The sequence below is a fragment of the Nesoenas mayeri genome, assembly GCF_963082525.1.
Source record: "Nesoenas mayeri genome assembly, chromosome: 4".
NCBI classification, from domain to species: domain Eukaryota; kingdom Metazoa; phylum Chordata; class Aves; order Columbiformes; family Columbidae; genus Nesoenas; species Nesoenas mayeri.
The window spans coordinates 5,380,613-5,399,025 of record NC_137540.1 but is presented as its reverse complement, the minus strand read 5'-3'; the positions used below and the strand labels follow the sequence as shown (position 1 = coordinate 5,399,025).

At 40.0% G+C, this 18,413-nt stretch overlaps 2 protein-coding genes across 2 annotated transcripts in view; both read left to right on the top strand.

Annotated features, from left to right (window-relative positions):
* Nucleotides 1-227: 227 nt before the first annotated feature.
* On the top strand, nt 228-7,115 carry LOC308039730 (radial spoke head protein 6 homolog A-like; the record flags this gene model as incomplete). The annotated part of the gene is given in 9 exon segments (XM_080343333.1): nt 228-317; nt 612-633; nt 636-710; nt 713-1,097; nt 1,587-1,818; nt 3,445-4,203; nt 5,152-5,296; nt 6,106-6,223; nt 6,872-7,115. Coding segments are annotated over 9 exon segments (2,070 nt in total).
* Nucleotides 7,116-7,779: 664 nt separating this feature from the next.
* Nucleotides 7,780-18,413, top strand: part of CENPE (centromere protein E) — a gene marked incomplete at both ends in the record, with an annotated part of 34,232 nt that continues 23,598 nt past the window's right edge. Inside the window, 14 exons of the mRNA XM_080343332.1 lie at nt 7,780-7,835; nt 8,074-8,165; nt 9,009-9,098; nt 9,178-9,296; nt 10,312-10,431; nt 11,330-11,411; nt 11,610-11,677; nt 11,756-11,827; nt 12,907-12,958; nt 13,750-13,837; nt 14,038-14,164; nt 14,834-14,953; nt 16,117-16,275; nt 17,385-17,529. Coding sequence (XP_080199458.1) covers nt 7,780-7,835; nt 8,074-8,165; nt 9,009-9,098; nt 9,178-9,296; nt 10,312-10,431; nt 11,330-11,411; nt 11,610-11,677; nt 11,756-11,827; nt 12,907-12,958; nt 13,750-13,837; nt 14,038-14,164; nt 14,834-14,953; nt 16,117-16,275; nt 17,385-17,529 — 1,390 coding nt within the window. The remainder of the gene's footprint in view (nt 7,836-8,073; nt 8,166-9,008; nt 9,099-9,177; nt 9,297-10,311; nt 10,432-11,329; nt 11,412-11,609; nt 11,678-11,755; nt 11,828-12,906; nt 12,959-13,749; nt 13,838-14,037; nt 14,165-14,833; nt 14,954-16,116; nt 16,276-17,384; nt 17,530-18,413) is intronic.

Here is an 18,413-nt window from a genome sequence, read left to right as displayed (position 1 = left end):
GGACAAGCGCACACCCGCCGGGCAGCAGCGGGAGACAGCCCGGCGGAGCGGGAGCGGCAGCGCGAGCGGCAGCGCTAACGGCCGCCCCGTGCGCGCGGCGCTTCCAACGGTTTCAACCGCCGGCCCTGGCGCGCGCGGCTCCGCTAACAGCTGCAACCGCCCCGCGCTGCCCCTAGAGCCGCGGCTGCCGGAATAAGCGGCGGCCCCTTCGCAGACACGGGGAGAAAATGACCGTAGCGCCGAGTCCCCACGGAAAACCCGCCGCGCACCCGCCCCTTCCGGCACCGTCCGCCGGGCGTCCCGAGCAACGGCGGCGGGTTCACCGCGGCGACGCTCCGCCCCGCGGCCGTTGCTGCGCGACGAGCGACGCCGGCGGCCGTTGAGAGGAGGCTCGGTGTCCCCGGCCTGGCCCGCGCCCCACGGATCCGCACCCCACGCTGTCTCACCCACAGGAAGGGCAGGAGCGGGGCCTCCGGGAGCACTGCCGGCCCGGACACGGCCGTACGCTGCCCGCCCGCCTCAGCGGGGAGCCGCCTTTGAGGGCTCGGAGCCTGAAGAGACCCTGCTCGGCCGCAGCTGTCGGAACCGGGACGAGCCTTTGTGAATAGCAGGGGGTGAGGCAAGGGGCTGGCCAGGCACAGGCCTGGGGAAGAGCGTCTATCAGCCACCTGCGCCGGACCAAGACCCCTTCCAAGAACAAGACCGAAGAGAAGTGTCGATCAGACCCGTGCGCCGTATCAATCACAGACCCAAATTCAACACCTCTGTCACACACGGGCAGCAGAACAAGCCTCTTGCAACCTGCAGGTGTCAGAAATAAACATACGCACTGGGACAAGACTCTTATCAGGCAGAGGACAGCAAAGCATGGATCAGTCGCACGCACCAGGATTAGACTCTTACCAAACACAAGATCCCTATGAAGCCTATGAACGTGGGCATGGCCCCTACCAGCCACATGAGCCAGGTTATGGTCTCTATCAGCCAGGATACAGTCCGTACGATGATCAGATGCCCGATCTCAATTCTCAAAAGCTGGCAATTGAAAATGCAAAAGCCTATTTACTGGAGAGCAGCACAGTATCTGGCCTGAACTTGTAAGTCTGAAAAAGGGCCACAATTGAAAGGGGTAATGAGTGAAGAGAAAAGCAGTGCTGGTAAAAAGGCAAAGGGATATGTTAAGAAAGGGAGGGATACCAGGGAGGTATGTATGGAATGGGAAAATATGTTGTAAATACAATAGTTCATTGCTATGTGACACTTGTGTGTGTCCATCATCTTTCAGAATCAAAATTCCTAATGGAATTTATGGAGTTCAAAGGGAAATTAATTTGATTAAGAGCAAGTTTAAATTCAGCTTCAGCTCCTGAGGCAGGTGAAGCACCAAAAGTTGAAGATGAGACTACTCCTAAGTACGTTATAATCAGGCCAGTGTCAATTCTAATTGCCCATAATGCTCCATGATCACCTTTCATGTAACTATTCCAATGATTTTCAAGGTGATTAGCTTCTACTTTTGATATTAAAAACATAATATTGTAAGACTTTTGTCTAGTAGGCTAATAATATTTACATTTATATGACAGATATGATCATCTTGCTAATATGTTAACAAAGATCCTGGATGAACGGCCCACAAATGCAGTAGACATAATTGAGAATATCAGCAAGGATGTGAAATGGGCTCAGTTTCAGAAAAAAATGGACACTCTACGAGATGAACATGAGATTCTTCCAACATTTGAAGCTGCAGAAAAGCGTAAAGCTTTGTTCCTCAGGGCAAATGGAGAAGGAGCTGAAGAATTTGAAGAAGACATAGTAAGTTATATTATCAGAGAAAAATAGACTTCATATATACCAAGGAATGGGTGGAAGAATGGTGGCAAGGAAAAGGAGAAAGGGAGGAACTTGTGGTCCGCTTTGTATTATTGCCTCTCACAATCATGAAAGTAATTGTAGCCACAGTACCGTGTACCCTCTTCATACCTGGGTTGGTCACATGTCTAGTGGTGAAGAAGAAAACCTATTTGATTAATTAGAATTCTTTCCTATAGTAAGTTTAAAATCCTAAGCCTTTAAAATCATAGATGTTCTAGACATGACAAACAGAAAGAAAACTTTACAATATCTCCCATATGTCAGTTCAGCATGGAATATTGCATCCAAATTTATTTGCTTTATCTAAAAGCGATATTTCTTTACCTAAAGTGACAATACTTCTGGACATAGTTTGAGAATATTGTGCACAGCTGCTACTGTAAAACAGAGAATGGAGAATTTTGTGATCCTCCTGGCTCCAGCTGTGGTTCCAGTCTGTCCTTCTGCAACTGGTTATAATGAAGAAGTACTAAAATTGAAACGACACTTCTTACAACAGGGGCTTTTTCAGTATTGAGTTGCTTATATGTGGAAGCATTTTTACACAGTGAAAAATTAAGAGAATTCTTAAAATAACCAAGGGAAACCAATCAACAAGATTTTGATTTATATATGAAGTTACCAGTATACATTCAAATTAATTTCCTTTGCAGAATACAAATACTAACAATAGAAGAGATACTGTTTCATCTTTTCCATAGCCTATTGCTTATTTTACAGTAACAGTATACAATTATATAAATAGAACAAGGTAGGATATTTCAGAAAGGAATTTTGAATTTTTCATACTCCCATCTATCTTGTTTTGATATAAGAAATTTGGAAGGGCAAAAGAAATTCCATATAAAACTAGCACTATTTCTTCCAAATTCCCTACCCTGCTGTGTACAACTTCTAATACCTTTGTATGATATAACCACCAGCTCCCATGAAATGAGAGAAGGGTGATCAAGTGAATGGAAATACCTCATGAAATCTTAATTATTGGCCTAGTTCTGCTTCCACAGAAGCCAGCCGGAGTCTTATTATGGACTTCAGTAAGAGCAGGGGCCAGTCTTTTTAAAAAAGGCAGGAAGCCTTATGCCAAGGTGTTCAAAAGAACAACATTCACTCCAGAGAAATATTTGTTGTCTGCTATCTAAATATATAAAATATGTATTATATCTTCCCCAAATTCATCTTCCACAAACTCAAGGAAACACACTGTCACTGGTTTCACCATGGTCTGTTACAAAGCTGATGTGCCCTAGCACTGAAGTCCTTTGTGAATCCTGTGCAAGAATTCTGACTTTTCTTATTTTGAAGTAATTAGGAGTTTGAATTTTGAAATCCTTTGTTCTAAAAGCTGCAGTTCATCTGTGTTCTCTTCTTTACCCTTCAAATGGCATTTTTTAATTTTTCTAAATTATAGTGGAAGATGTAGGGAATTAATAACTGCAAAACACTTTGAGAGAATGAGTGGCACTACAGGAAAGTGAAGTGTAACATTCAGTAGATAAAACATTGAATTTTTCAAATAGATCATTATCCTATTCCTCAGTTCTAACTCCAGATCTTCTTCCCCAGGGAGAGACCCCTCTACCTAATGTGATGGAAACAGCCTTTTATTTTGAACAGGCTGGAATTGGCTTGAGCAAAGATGAATCCTATCACATATTCCTCGCCCTTAAAAATCTTATTACTGTTCACCCAATCCAGACCTGTCGCTTTTGGGGCAAAATTTTGGGTTTGGAGATGAACTATATTATAGCTGAAGTACAGTACCGTGATGGGGAAGAGGAGGAGGAAGCAGAAGAGGAGGAAGGTACTGAGGAAGGAGAGAAAGGGATGGGTGAGCTTGAAGAAGAAGATGAAGATGAAGATGAGGAGAAAGAAAAAGATGAGCCACCAAAGTCTACCTATAAGCCCCCACCTGTCATCCCAAAAGAAGAAAATGGGACTGGGGCTAATAAATTTATCTACTTTGTCTGTAATGAGCCAGGCAAACCCTGGGTGAAGTTGCCTCCAGTGACACCAGCCCAGATTGTCTGTGCCAGAAAAATCAAGAAGTTCTTCACCGGTAGGCTGGATGCTCCTGTTGTGAGCTTTCCTCCTTTCCCTGGAAATGAGGCCAATTACCTGCGTGCACAGATAGCTCGGATCTCAGCCGGAACCCAGATCTCTCCCATTGGATTTTACCAGTTTGCAGAGGAAGAAGGAGATGAAGACGAGGAGGGAGGAAGAGATGCATATGAAGAAAACCCCGATTTCCAGCCTCTTCCTGTGGCTGAAATGGTGTATTCTCTCTCCTCGTGGGTACACCATGTCCAGAGCATTCTCATGCAGGTATGTTCTGGGGTACAGCTCACATGGACCTCAGCTCCCGTTCACACCATAGTACTCAGTGGGTTTCAGAACGTAAATGACACCCCTCACCTGCACATGTGAACTATTCACCAGAAATAGTATTGTACTGTAATATTTTTCTACAGAAAATATATTTGATGTAGTATATAATATATATGTTGCACATATTTACATATAGCATATATGTGTGTATATATATACATATATATATTTAGGAACCTTTGAGGTTTAGTACTTTTTTCAGTGGTGTGTTCTCAAGAACTTTAGATAACAGTATGGAGTTAGGCTTTGATGGATAACAACAGTTTCTGGTAATCTTTTACACTAGGTTTTCTCTTTTGAAGTCCTTACTTAACAAAAATGTTTTAAATTCTCTTTTCCTAGGTAGAATGCTAAAATATAGATAGCTTATGATTGTATGCTAAATGGAACTTATTTGATGTTTTCTTCTGGTTTAGTGGTTTTTGCTTACTTTCTTCCATGTAACATGCAAATGAAAAGCTTAAAACCAAAATATTGTAAATAAAATTGTAGCATAAAATATTTGTGATCTCAAGTTAGAACTGGAAAGAGGTATTACTAATTTGATAATCATTGCTAGATCACTTGCTGGCCAGTCTACTAATTCAAGAATGCTAGTGTAAAATAACAGCAAATGATAGGAAACAAGAATTTTAAATTATGACCAGAAAAACAATAGTTGTAAAAATAAAATTGCTATGCATTAGAATCTCAGAAACATTTTGTTATGTTCCTCTGACTGACAGCTAAATAATAAGGCAGACTTTAAAAGGATGGGGCAGAGTGTATACATTTCTTTTCTCCCCCAGCCATAACTGTGTGTGTGCCTGAGCCAATTCTTTTAACTGGTTTGCATTGTTTCAGTGATTGTTACATGTATTTATTATTTTTCCATGTCAATTATAGGGTCGCTGTGTTTGGCTTAATCCTATTCAAAAATCAGAGGAAGAAGAAGATGAGGAAGATGAAGATGAGGAGAAAGCAGAGGAGCCAGAGGAACTACAGCAAGAAGTAGGACCTCCTCTTCTCACTCCACTGTCTGAAGATGAAGGTATTCTTCATGAAATGAGAAGTTTTCGATAGAGAGCCACTAGGAATGTTGGCATTTAGGTAGCAAATGGTTTAAGATATAGGACTCAGACGCTTTATGGACCAATAGAGTTTGCCTCTGTGGGTAAGCAGATTCTTTTACAAAATTGATCAAAAATAAAATGGTTGATGATATTGACATTAAAACTTAAATAACTGGGTTTACTAGTTAACAATCTTGTTCAGAATAAAGGGAAAAGATACCTCAGACTTGTCAGGCTACTACAAGTTCAAGACAGCTCACTAAATGAAATACATTCAGCTATTTTTCCATCATCTTTTTAGACAAAAAAAAAGTGTGTGCACATGTAAATAAATAAATATATTTACTTACACAAATGCATAAATAAATAAGAACTTTGATTCTGTAGCATATTACTGCAGCAAATCATGGGAATATGTGAACCTGAATATTAGCTTACATCAACAGTAAATTATTTTCATGCTCTCCATTCTTTGCCCAAGGTCAAATATAACTATGTAATTTATCCATAAGTGATAAACAGTCCTTGACAAAAGAAACAGTGGTGAGTATAACTGAATTTCAGGAGCTTGATCTTCTCTGTACATGGCTCTATTAGCATTCCTGTGCTACCTACCCATCCATTCAAACCACCTGTTCGAATACAGCACCTACATTTATTGGTTCTGACTTCTGGCTCTTCTAACATTGCTTTAATTCTGTGAAAGTCTCGTAGCTCGGTCTTAAATATTTTGTAGAGGCTCATAAATCAATTTGTTCATAGATTGTATGTGTTTGGCTGCCTCCAGGAATTCAAAACATCCCTGCTTGGACAGCTCAGCCTTCTACAAACCTGATCCCACACCACGCTGCTGCAATCCTGCAGTCTAACCGATGGCCCGGAGCATACGCCTTTGCATCTGGCAGGTGAGTATCTAGTTGACATGGTTACAACACAGAACACCTATGCTAACACAGATACCTGTCTAATGAAGGCAAAGTTGCTTTATGATTAATTCATAGACTGAATTCTAACTATTCCAGAGACTGATGGAGAAGGGCACTGCAGTGTGCATAGCAACAGTAAATAGGTGTTTAAGACTGAAAATGAATAACCATTGGAAAGGCCAGTATAAAGCTAATGGATGTAAATGTCCAGTTAATAGTTGAGTACAGTCCTTGATTTAAAACCTATATTCTTGAGTCTGTGGTATTTTTTACAAAAATAGCTACATTCTGTGGTTCTAATGTTCATTTGTTTCCAGTACAGTCATTCTATGTGCTTTTAAATGGGCACTGGAGTGGTGAACCAAAATGGACCAATGTTACCAATGTGAAGTTGGACTTCTATGGCAATATAGTGCAGAGACATATTCATTTTAGCATTAGGAGATTTTTAAGTAGAAGATGTATTAATAAACAGTTACAGCATTTAAAAACAGGTGCCATATTTTAAATACTTCTGTTATAGGATATCTGCACCACAGTGACCTTTTATATGGCAGAGAAAGGAGGCATGATGCCATCTCCACTGATGTTTGGTGAGGGGAGAGTGTGTCATCTTTTCTTTCTCAGGAATTTTGATAACATCTACTTCGGCTGGGGCCACAAATACAGCCCGGAGAACCACAGTCCCGCGCTGCCTGCGCCGGTGCAGACAGAATACCCCAGCGGGCCCGAAATCACCGAGACAACAGACCCCACTGTGGAGGAGGAACAGGCTTTCAAGGCTGCGCAGGAAAAGGCCTTGGCCGAAAGCGAGGAAGAGGAGGAGGAGGAAGAAGCTGCTGAGGATGATGAAGAAGAGGACGATGATTAAAATACGGGGGAAAACATATTTTTATTTTAAAATTTCAAACATCAATAGTATTTTCATAAATTAGTCCTTAATGAGTTGGTCTTTAAAGAAATGCAAGTCGAGTATGTCTTCTTTTTTTATTTCTGTGGGCTCTTCACAGCCGCCTTCCCCTCCCTCCGCGCCCCCCGCACGGCACACTTGCGGGCAGCCTGCACTTCAATACCTATGTAAGTTTTACCTAAGAAAACCCAAACTCAATCCCGTAACACGGCCACTTTTCCGTGTGGCAGCGTACCGTTTAAATCAGCAGATCGCTTCACCCCGTGTCGGGTGGAGGGCGCCGTCCCGCTGCTGCCGCTCGCCGCGCTCCCGCGAGGGGCCGCTGCCGCCCGCCACTCTGAGGGCGCAGCCCTGGCCCGCACCATCGCCGGCCTCTCGACAGACGGGGGTGTTTCGCGAGAGAGCTCTGGGGCTGCTCAGCCATCCCTCTCTCGCCACGCCTTCCCTGCACCCCCGCCAGCTTTTGACTAGTGGTACGCTCCGCCGGGGCGTCTACCCTGCGCGGGCCAATAGGAGGCAGTCTGGGGAGAAGTTCAAACTGTGGTGGCGGTTGGGACTGGGGGTCACTCATCTGTGTGCGGGCGAAAAAGGAACAGGCGGTGGCTTCGTGCCCAGCGGCCGCGGGATGGCGGACGAGGGGGCTGTGACGGTCTGTGTGCGTGTGCGGCCGCTCATCGCCCGGTGAGGCTCCGCCGCCGCGGGGGTGGCCGCGGGCTCGGCCGTGGGCTCCCTTGGCTTCCCTGGGTGTTGTTGGGCCCCCGGGAGCGCCGCTACCGCCCTTGGAAGCGAGGGAGGCGGCGGCATCAGCCCCCGGGAGGAAGGAGAGAGCCGGGTCTGGCGGGGCTTGGGGGAGAGAGAGGTGCCCGCGGGCTCAGCGCGAGGTCCGCACCTTATAAACTTAGAGCGTCTCTTCTTGCAGAGAAAATGCCCTGGGCGATAAAGTGGCGTTCCACTGGAAAAGCGAAAATAATACCATTTCCGAAGTCAATGGCACAAAAGTATTCAGTTATGGTAAGACTATGAAAGTGATGATTTTATTGTGATACTTCCATGAACCTCCATTACTGTACTTCTTGAACACTGCTAACATCAATGGCTTTGCCTTTTTGCCATGTCCCTGGACTTTTTTCCCAGCTCAGTAAGTGTAAAGGAGTGTGATTGAGGCGCATAGGGTTTCAGTTTTAGTCACTGGACGTGCTTTAAGGCAGCTTCCTGGAGGACGTTGCTTTCTCTATGCTGGTTCATGCTGGAGAGTGGTTTTGGAACACAGGAGCTGGATTATTTTCATATGAATTCCAGTTATAAATGAACTAGACCTGAGATAGTCCAGAGCATTAGAAGGGGGAACTGAAGACTGAGAAGTGCCCGATGTGGACGTCAGACCCTCATAACTAACTGCCTCACTTTGAGTCTCTTCCTACTGATCCACTCTACTTGTTATTACGAATGTAGCCTCTACAATGGTTTTCCCAAATTACAGTTGCAATAAAAGCATGCTCCATTCAGCCTGGGAGTTCAACAAGTACCCTGTCCTGTCAGGCTTAAAACCCTCCTAGATAACTAGCCATAACTGGGTTTAGGACTAAATGGGATGCCTATTTAACTGTGTCCATCCTTCTTAGGTTTTATTTTTACTTGTCTGCTCATTGTATCTTTCTTGGTTCTGGGCCTAATACTATTTCGAATAAAAAAGCCTGGCTTAGCAGAATCACAATTACATTTTATGTTTGAACTATACTACAACCAATCTAATGTCCATTTATTGTATTTGAAGTCAGCAATAGTAAGATGACAGCATGTTTTTTGTCTTGTAATATGATGGATTTACGTGCTTTATTTTAATTTTTCTTTAAGATCGTATATTTCACTCCAGTGACAACACTCAGCAGTTGTATGAAAGTGTAGCTGTTCCAATTATACAGTCAGCTGTGCAAGGCTATAATGGTAAGTTTTAAAACAGTGTTTAAATCCTGTTTGTAACGTATTTCCCTAAGTAATTAGTAAAATTTAACCATCTTTCTAGGCACAATCTTTGCATATGGACAGACTGCTTCTGGGAAGACATACACAATGATGGGAAATGAATATTCTCCGGGCATTATTCCTAAGGCAATTCAACATGTTTTCAAACTTATTTGCGAGGTAAGCAATTCCATTAAATTGAGGTGACTGAAAGAGCAAGAAATATTTGTGATTGTTGGAGAAAAAAACAATTTTAGTATCAAGGAACTTATGAAGGAAATTAATTTATTTTGGACCATATGTTGCAGTTGCTTTGCTGGTCTTGCAAAGGTGAGTGGTTTTAAAAGAAGATGACGCTATTAGTTGGAATCAAATCAGAAGAAAACTGAGGGGGTTTGTTAAATTTTCAAATATACTAAACCTTGATTACCAGTATAAATGGATGCTTAGTCATTAATTGGGTAGACAAGGTAATGTGAACCTTTGTGGTTTTTATTCTGCTAATTTCAAATTAACTTCATTAAAGACTCTCTAAGAGGGAAGAATATGATACAAAATTCACTTATTTCAGGCTTTCAAAAGAATCATAGGGTAATTGCTCAATGCTAATAGGAAGTAAGGCGAAGGTGTAAGTTTTTTCAAAATGTCATCTGCAGAGCACTTGCTTCTACCTTCAGGATTTTATGTAATAGTTATCAGTTATGTGAAATGGTCACTGCTCCTTTGAGGAAGCGCAGAGTGTCTCAAGTAGTAATAGTAACTAAATAGTAACTAAAGCCAAGAAAACTTTCCATGGTGCAGTAGCCCTGGAATCTGTTGCGCAGCCTTTCCTCACTCTGGGAGTCTCTAGCAGGGAAGCAGCACAGTAAATGTGAGCAAGCGGAGACTGGGCACACAGAGGAAAGAGCCTAAGCAGGAAGAAATTAGATATGGAAAAGGCATTTAAGTTGGAAGACTTGTCATGCTTCTGTAGGGAAGTTATCTTCATTTATCACCTACTAAAAGTGATGTACCGTTATGCAGCTGGAAAGAGGTGGGAGAGAAGAAAAATGGTTCTGTATTGGTGGATGCTAAAGTGGGGGGAAAGACATCTGTGGAAAGATAACCAAACATGCCTTTGGATTCACAATCCTTGCATTAAAAGGTGTTCATTGATTAGTCTGTTGATTTGTTTTCTTTTTTCTTTGAACGTTAGATTCCGGATAGAGAATTCTTGCTAAGAGTTTCTTACATGGAAATCTACAATGAAACCATTACAGATTTGCTTTGTGATATCAGGAAAAAGAAGCCTCTGGGAATTCGTGAGGATGTTAATGTAAGTGGATGTTGTGTAGTGTAAGTAATGTATCTGCTTGGACTCAAAGGAGTTGGTCTTCAGAGGCATCTAGTTGGAAACTTTTCTGTGTCAAATTGTGTAATTGTTATGTTCAGAGTTAGCAGGACACTTGATGTGGTAGAATAACAACAGTGAAGCTGGGCTTGCTGTTCCTGGTTTGTCTTTGTAAATGTTTGTAAATGTCAATTTTCCAGGGTACTGTATTTTATTTAACTTTGTCAGTGATTACCTGGGAGCTGTCTAGTTAATAAAACTTCCACAAATGTGGTATTTAAGCCTCTATCTCAATGTATTAGAAGCCTCCCACAGATATAGAGAATTACTTTAACACCATCTTCATATCATCTACAAAGTAGATAAACTTTTCTTCCACTGTAACCATAGAAGAACCATCAGACTAGAACTATTCAATAAGATCAGTAGGGAAAATAAATATATTAATGCCATCTTCAGTTTCTTTATGTTAATTTTTGTAGCAAATATTTTTTTATTTATTTCAATGCCCTACATGATCAATGCTTTTGGAACTTGGAAAGAAGGGAGACTTATCAGATGTATGATTATGGCCTTAAAACATTTACTGAGATATATACTCCTGGATTCCCTCAAAATGGCCAAAAGGGTATTTTTCTTGCCAGTTTTATTTTTAGGAAACTTTCTAGATCTCTGTTTGATTCTTGTGCCTTTAGGCTACAGTTCTGATAAGTCTAAACTTCCCCATTTCTTGTGTTCAGAGTAAAAGACATTCAATTGATTTTACTTCCTTTTAAGAAGGGAGCAAAGTAGAATAAATACCATAATTGCTGCTAATGTTAACTTAATGTATTGAAGTGAGTTTTGGAGTTCAGTAAAATTTATTACTGCTTTTGTTCTGAAGAGGAATACGTATGTAGAAGATCTGATTGAAGAGGTGGTGGTTGCCCCAGAACAAGTCATGGAATGGATCAGAAAAGGAGAAAGTAAGTTGTTTAGCCCAATGTCAGCTGATATCTTAGAAGAGCATTATTGAATCGGATATATCTAGAATCATGAGGTATCTCTTTGAGATTTTATTCTGAAATCGATGTTTCTCAGATAGTTTTAAATGGTGCTTACTGTCTGTTATCTCCAGTTTATATGAATATAAGCATAAGTATTCTAATATTGCTTGTTGACAGAAAATCGCCATTATGGAGAAACAAAAATGAATGAACACAGCAGCCGTTCTCACACTATCTTCAGAATGGTAAAAATCATTTCACTATTAGGAGGGTTTTTATTATTTTTGAAGTGGCAAAAACTTTACTGCGCCCTCTTCTTCTAGATCATTGAAAGCAGAGAACGAAGTGACCCTGCAAATACAAACTGTGATGGAGCAGTGATGGTATCCCACCTGGTAAGCTGTACTCCAGGAAGTTATTAAATGGGCATTTAAGCGGAGAATTTAGTGTTAGCACTTGTTAGAGAGAAGAATGTTACTTTATAATGACATTACAAGCATGCTTTGTTGTTAACTTCCATCAGGCATTTCTTAAGCAGAAATTATGTTTCTGAGCATCTGTACAGAGGGAGATTCCTGGGATGTCATCCAGAGGGTGTCTTCCCACCAAAGGGTGTTCTGACATGAGAATAGCTCCTACATAATTTGTGCTAGGTTGCAGTGTTATGCCCTTTCCAGGAGCCTCAGGGGCTATTGTGAGAGTGCTCTTGCATTTTGTTAGAAACAACTTCCCCTACAATTGTTCCTGACCACTGAGAAGCCCTGTGAAATAATTTGTACAGTGGGTAACCTTAAGGCTTCTTTTACCCTCAGATTTAGCTGTTGTTAAGGTAACATGTGGCCTTACAGCTGCAATGGCCAGAAGACTCATTTTCTCAAAAGTAACCCCACTTAGTATCTCTGTTACTAGTATATGAAATATCCTGTGGTGAGGAGAATACACTGCTGATCTCTAGGGAAGCATTTTGGTTTCTGAAGCTTTCTCTGTTTAGCCTTCCCTTCATTCTCAGAAAAGAATACGAATCAGCCGGAGGAGGGAAATCAATAGGAAAGCATTTGAGCTTGCTACAATCTTCATGAGCACTCTTACTCAGAATTTGGAATAGCATGAAGTTAATCGTGTGTTGTGGAAAGAGCTTTCTGTTCTGGCTTCTGTGACAAAGCTGGGATCGGAATGTAAACACTACTTGTGCAGTAGCTGAGCCAAGTACTGCCCACTTTTTTTTCCTCCCATGGCTTATGGGATCTACTCTTATCATACCACCCCCATCTTTCTTTCTGTTCCAGCTGACTTTATAGTAATCTCTACCAACAGGGTGGAGATTTTTTTGGCCTCTTTGGTATCTTGCTGCCTAGTGGAGTTAGTACAGGATTTTACCCTTCTGAAATATAAACCAATCAAAATGAGGGCTGCTTGCTCAGGCAAAACTAAAGTGGCTCAGAACTAACCTGTGACATATTTATTGAATTTGCAGAACTTGGTAGATCTGGCAGGCAGTGAAAGAGCTAGTCAAACAGGATCTGAAGGTGAGTGTTCCTCATGACCACTTCTGTTCATTAACCTTTGTGGGAGACTATGATAGAAAGGAAATTATTTGATCGATGTGCTGTTGTATTACTTATTGGTTATAATAATCTCCCCCTTGGTAGGGCAGGAAAATACTGAGAATGCTGTAAAGTGCAAACAATTAGGTAGTGATATAGATGTTCTAGAATAGCAGGTCCAGCAACAATCCTATACTGAACTAATAAGATAGAGATGAATCAGTAAAGATTCACTTGTAGCAAAGAAATTAGAAGCTTGTAGGAGCTGATGCGTAAAGTTGAAGAGTGAATAGATGGCTCACTCTTTTGCCAAGAGGAAACTTGATTGTTAACAATGACAATGTGATGCTGCACAAAAATGTCTTTATCATTAAAAAAGTGATATGAGAGGAACACAAATTAATATACTCTTTTACAACTTTTGAGTTAGTTATTCCTTGTAGGTGTACCAAACTAGCCTTATATACACGTATAAATATGGGAATGTGCAAAATCAAAACTGGAAACGAAATTCTAGTTCTTATGGCCCTAGCTACTTGTTATGTAACAGTTATTCATGTTTATTTGTGATTACTATCTTATTTTGAAACACTTGAGCTATTATAAATAATTGTATGCTGGCTCCAGATTTGAGTCATAGTACATTGTGGTACCAGAGGTTTAGATCTTGGATAATCCCTCTGAGCAAAACGTAGCAAAGCTTGACAGGTTGAAAATGTATCTTAATGGTGTTTTAAATTAAAAAAAAGTAATAATTACTGTGTGATATCTAGGTATCCGACTGAAAGAAGGCTGCAATATAAATCGGAGCTTGTTCATTCTGGGTCAGGTTATCAAAAAACTCTGTGATGATCCTTCTGGGTAAGCACTTGTGTTTGTATACGTGTTTTAAGAGAAGCCACTAATAAACTAAGAAATTAAAATTCCTTTTATATAATCCTATTTTATGTAACTAACTACTTCAAATAACTTATTACCTCTAGCAAATATATTTACTATGTTGTGGGTTTTTTTTATTCAGGAATACTACATCTTCTTTTTCTTCCCTCTTTTTTCATCAGCTTCATAAATTACAGAGACAGCAAGCTGACTCGAATTCTGCAGAACTCCCTTGGAGGAAACGCGAAGACAGTTATTATTTGTACAGTTACTCCTGTTTCTTTTGATGAAACGCTCAGTACTCTTCAGGTAAAACTTCTCACCTATTTTCAAACATTATTCTGACTCAAGACTTCATTGTAGACATGTTGGAGGGGTGGAAAATGTAATCTGCTGGATCTTTAGTCACTAGAATCTTCTAAAGGTGCTCTGAGGATTTGGAACTTGAAATATTTGTTTGGTACGGAGCATCTTTTCCCAGTTTTCATCTTGTACTAGGTGGTCTGACTAGAGCTTTCTGGCAGCTGGAACAAAGCTCCTTCTCTCAACCTGCAGGCAGTAGATAACCTCTGTTTTCTTATTTGCCTTTTCCAAACGCAGTTAGAGCTACAAGTCTTCGCTAACACAGATGATAGACAGTTCCTACAGGAAAGGAGCATAACTGAACTATTCATGAACAGTATTCTTTAGGGTTGTGTTCCTTTTTAGTGGTCTCTTGGCCTTTTGTTAAATAAAAAATAACTTGGTATATCTTTGCTTAAAAGTAGGTTTCACTTTTTAGGTACTGAGATAAAGCAAAGAAAACTCTTTAAATCTTAAAATATGTGAAAAATGAGCAAATGTAAATATTTGTGTCCTTAGTTATATGTTGCTCTTTATCTGATAAACTGTCCCTTTAATTCTGGGAAATATGAGACAGAATAAGTCTCTTCATACATTTGTTCTCTAACTATTGCCCATGAGAGTATATTCTTCCAGTTTGCCAATACAGCCAAAAGAATGAAGAATACTCCGAAAGTCAATGAAGTACTTGATGACGATGCCCTCCTGAAGAGATACCGCAAGGAAATTCTGGATCTGAAAAAGCAGCTGGAGGAAGTACGTAATAATAACCTTGCTGAAATTAATCTGTCCTTAGTACTGATAGCTATTGGAAACACTCTGTTTTAAGCCCAAACCAGTTAAATCTGGAGGGGCAGGTAAACTGTTTAAAGTGATATCTGTGATTTCTATTGAGATAATAGAAATTGAAAAAGTGATATGAAGTTTAGAAGAAGTGATAATCAACATATTTGTGTGAAAGCTGACACTGAATGAGATCAACTGACTGAATTGCCTTCTTCTGTAAGTTAATGTATCTAAGAAACAGAAATTGGTCATGCTTTCTAGCACACTTTAATATTGCCACAGATCAGAAGGAATAATTAACTGGCATTCAATAACTTATTATATTGCAATTAAAGATTCCAATGTAAGTCATATTTTTTCCTCTTACTGATGTTTATCTTCAGTTTGAGTTGCAAGAATTTGCAACTGCGTAAGATCAGTAGCAATACTTATATCAAGTATAGGTAGAAGATACATTTAGAAAATTAACAATAGTAACTTCTCACTAAACAGTGTGTCTTGTGTGTTCATCTTCCTCCAAAAATCTACAGAGTTGAGGAGCAATCTTTTAAGTCTTGTTTAGAGCATAGATTATAAAAAAAATCACAATTCTGAACATAACCTTTTGGTGAATTAAGGACAGTAGAGTTTGTTAGAAAATCCCATGTGAACTTCAAATTACTCTAAAGTATTGTAAGCCTACGATAAAGCTGTCAAAAAACTAGCTACTGTCATCCAGTTGCTTTACAGCAGAATAAATGTTCAGTACTTCAGATTTTGAGACCCCACATGCACTAGAGTAGCTTGTTGTTATTTGACAACTGAATCAGTTCTCAAAGAGCTTCAGTCTTGTGGCACCATGGGAAGGTCATCTTAAACTATGTTGTGCTTGAAAGAGTCCCCCCTTTTTTTTAATCCTTAGAAAAATCCAAGGTGTTATTGGTTTTGGGATTTTGGACCCCTTTAAATACTAAGTCTACAGGTAAATTGTGGACTAAATTGTCAGTTTCATTGTCAAAGATTTAAAGAAAGATCTTCCAGACTTTAAAGAATATATGTGTGTAGTTGTTTTTAAATATTAGTAATTGTGTATCTTCTGTAGTAGTAGTTTGTGCTCTTAAATATTAGTTTGATTAATATTCTTTTTTTGGAAGGTGTCCTCAAAGACTCAAATTCACGCAATGGAAAAAGACCAATTGTCCCAGCTGTTGGAAGAAAAAAATTCTCTTCAAAAAGTACAGGAAGACAGGATACGAAACTTAACTGAGATGCTGGTGACTTCTGCCTCCTTTTCCTCCAAAGAGATTGCTAAAGTAAGCACCTGTTCTAGAACTTGTGTGTTAACTATGAATGTTGTGGTTTAAACCCAGCCCACAACTAGGACCATGGGAGCTGCACACTTACCCTCCCTCATCCCCAGGTGGGATGGGGGACAGAATCGGAAGGGAAGGGAGAAACTTTGTGTGTTGAGATAAGAACAATTTAATAAGACAACAAAAAAAGTCGTAACATAGTTAAAATGATAATATATAAGTGATACTCGGTGCAATTGATCACAAACTCTGGTTGTGCTGAACAACCAGTCCCAGAACAGAGAGCACTCCAGCCTTGAAGAGCCAATCCCAGCAGGTAAAAAACGGAAAAGGCCAAAAATCCACAAAACGGCAGAAGGTCAAATTCCAACAGAACTCACAGGGAGCTCCAAATGGAACTAAATACCCAGAAAAACCAGCTCCAGCTCTATACAGAACATGATGTTAATGGTAGGGAATATTTAATTGATCAACCTGGATGTCAGGCTAGGTGCTGTTCCACTCTCCCTCTTCCCAGCTGCTATGAACGTCTACAACTGGGAAGCTGAAAAAGTCCTTGGTCTCCTTGGCAACAGCCAAAATATCAGTGACTTCTTGCATTCTTTTCGTACCAATTCCAAAACACAGTCTAGCTGCTGAAAACAAACCATTAACTCTATCCCATGGGAAAAGCAGTGTTATCACATCATTTTCATACTAAATGCCAAGACAAAACACTGTACTAGCCACCAAGAAAATATTCTGGCTGCATGATGAAAACTAACTCAATTTTTTCGAAACCAACACACTGAAATACTTAGTAAAAGGTAGAATTAAATACAGAGTTATATTGACAACAATAAATTGAAACAATTTTCACATATTTGTTCTTATTTTTAGAGAGGTAACTTTTCAAATAACTTTTGAGTATCAATTTGATGTTGCCTTGTAGTGAACGGACTGCAGAGACTTCAGCTTTCAAACTGTGTGCTGTAGTTTAATTTTAAAGCAACTGCAAAGCACTGTCTAGATAGTTGTCGTTAATGTTGAAGAACTAGATTAATGCAACATCTGCTCTCTATTTTGTGCTTTGGCTGTATCATTTTTTTCTGCGAATTTGTTTTTTAAAGGCCAAGAAAAGAAGAAGAGTTACATGGGCTCCTGGTAAAATAAACCAGGTGAATCAGAGCTATTTTGAAGACTTTGGAAAAACAATGCTGACTGAAGCAAAAAAGAAGAAAATGTCTCTGTCATCACTACCAGAAATGGAGGATTGTAAGTATTTTCAGGAAAAAAAATGAGGAAACTCCGCATAGCAACTTAAAAATTAGAAAAAATCAGTTTTTAATAAATCTAAGTAAAAAAGCAAATTAATTTGCTAACAATACAAATGCTACATTTATTTGGCATAATACTATTCAACTTATGTTCCGTGAACCCACTTTTGAAAGAGTTACTTGCACCCATCAGGAAATTACATTTGTGTGCCAGCAAAGAATGCTGCCTGGAAGGGAAGTGGTTTTAGCACAACAATACTGGTATTTCTTGTGCTGGAAATAATGTTCATGTCATTTAAAAAGTAGGAGCATAAGTCTTACTATCCCAGGTGAAATAATGTGGAGCAAATAGCTGTTGGGTAGCTTTTCAAGCATTACTTAGTTTCCCAAAGGGAATAAGTCATGTGTCTGGTAGCACAAATAAAAAACACACACACACACAAAGTCTCTGTACACGCTTTACAAGGAAATTACTTATTTTCTTTTCCTGTTCTGGATATTGAGTTTTTAATGTGTTAAAAGCAAAGGCAGGAATAGTGAGGTAAAAGGCAGGGTCTATAAATACTTCTGCATGCAGCATACCTCAACCCCCTATTTTTTTTGGTAAAAGTAGCCCAAGTTATTCTTTAACACAGACTATCCATCCAAACTGTGTTCTCCCTCCAGAAAGAAGGGGAGGGGAAAAAGGGGCATGTGAAATTCCAAGATATTAAAGGGGAGTAGAGAAGTCATTACTCAAACATTGGATTGAGATACAGAGAAATTCAAAGACTTATTAGAGGATTGAAAGACAAAGTTGAACCGAATACAAGAAAAATTGGACAGTATTGTTACTGAGTTTCATCTTCTTACAGCCTTATTTCCTGTCCTTCTGTCCAGCTT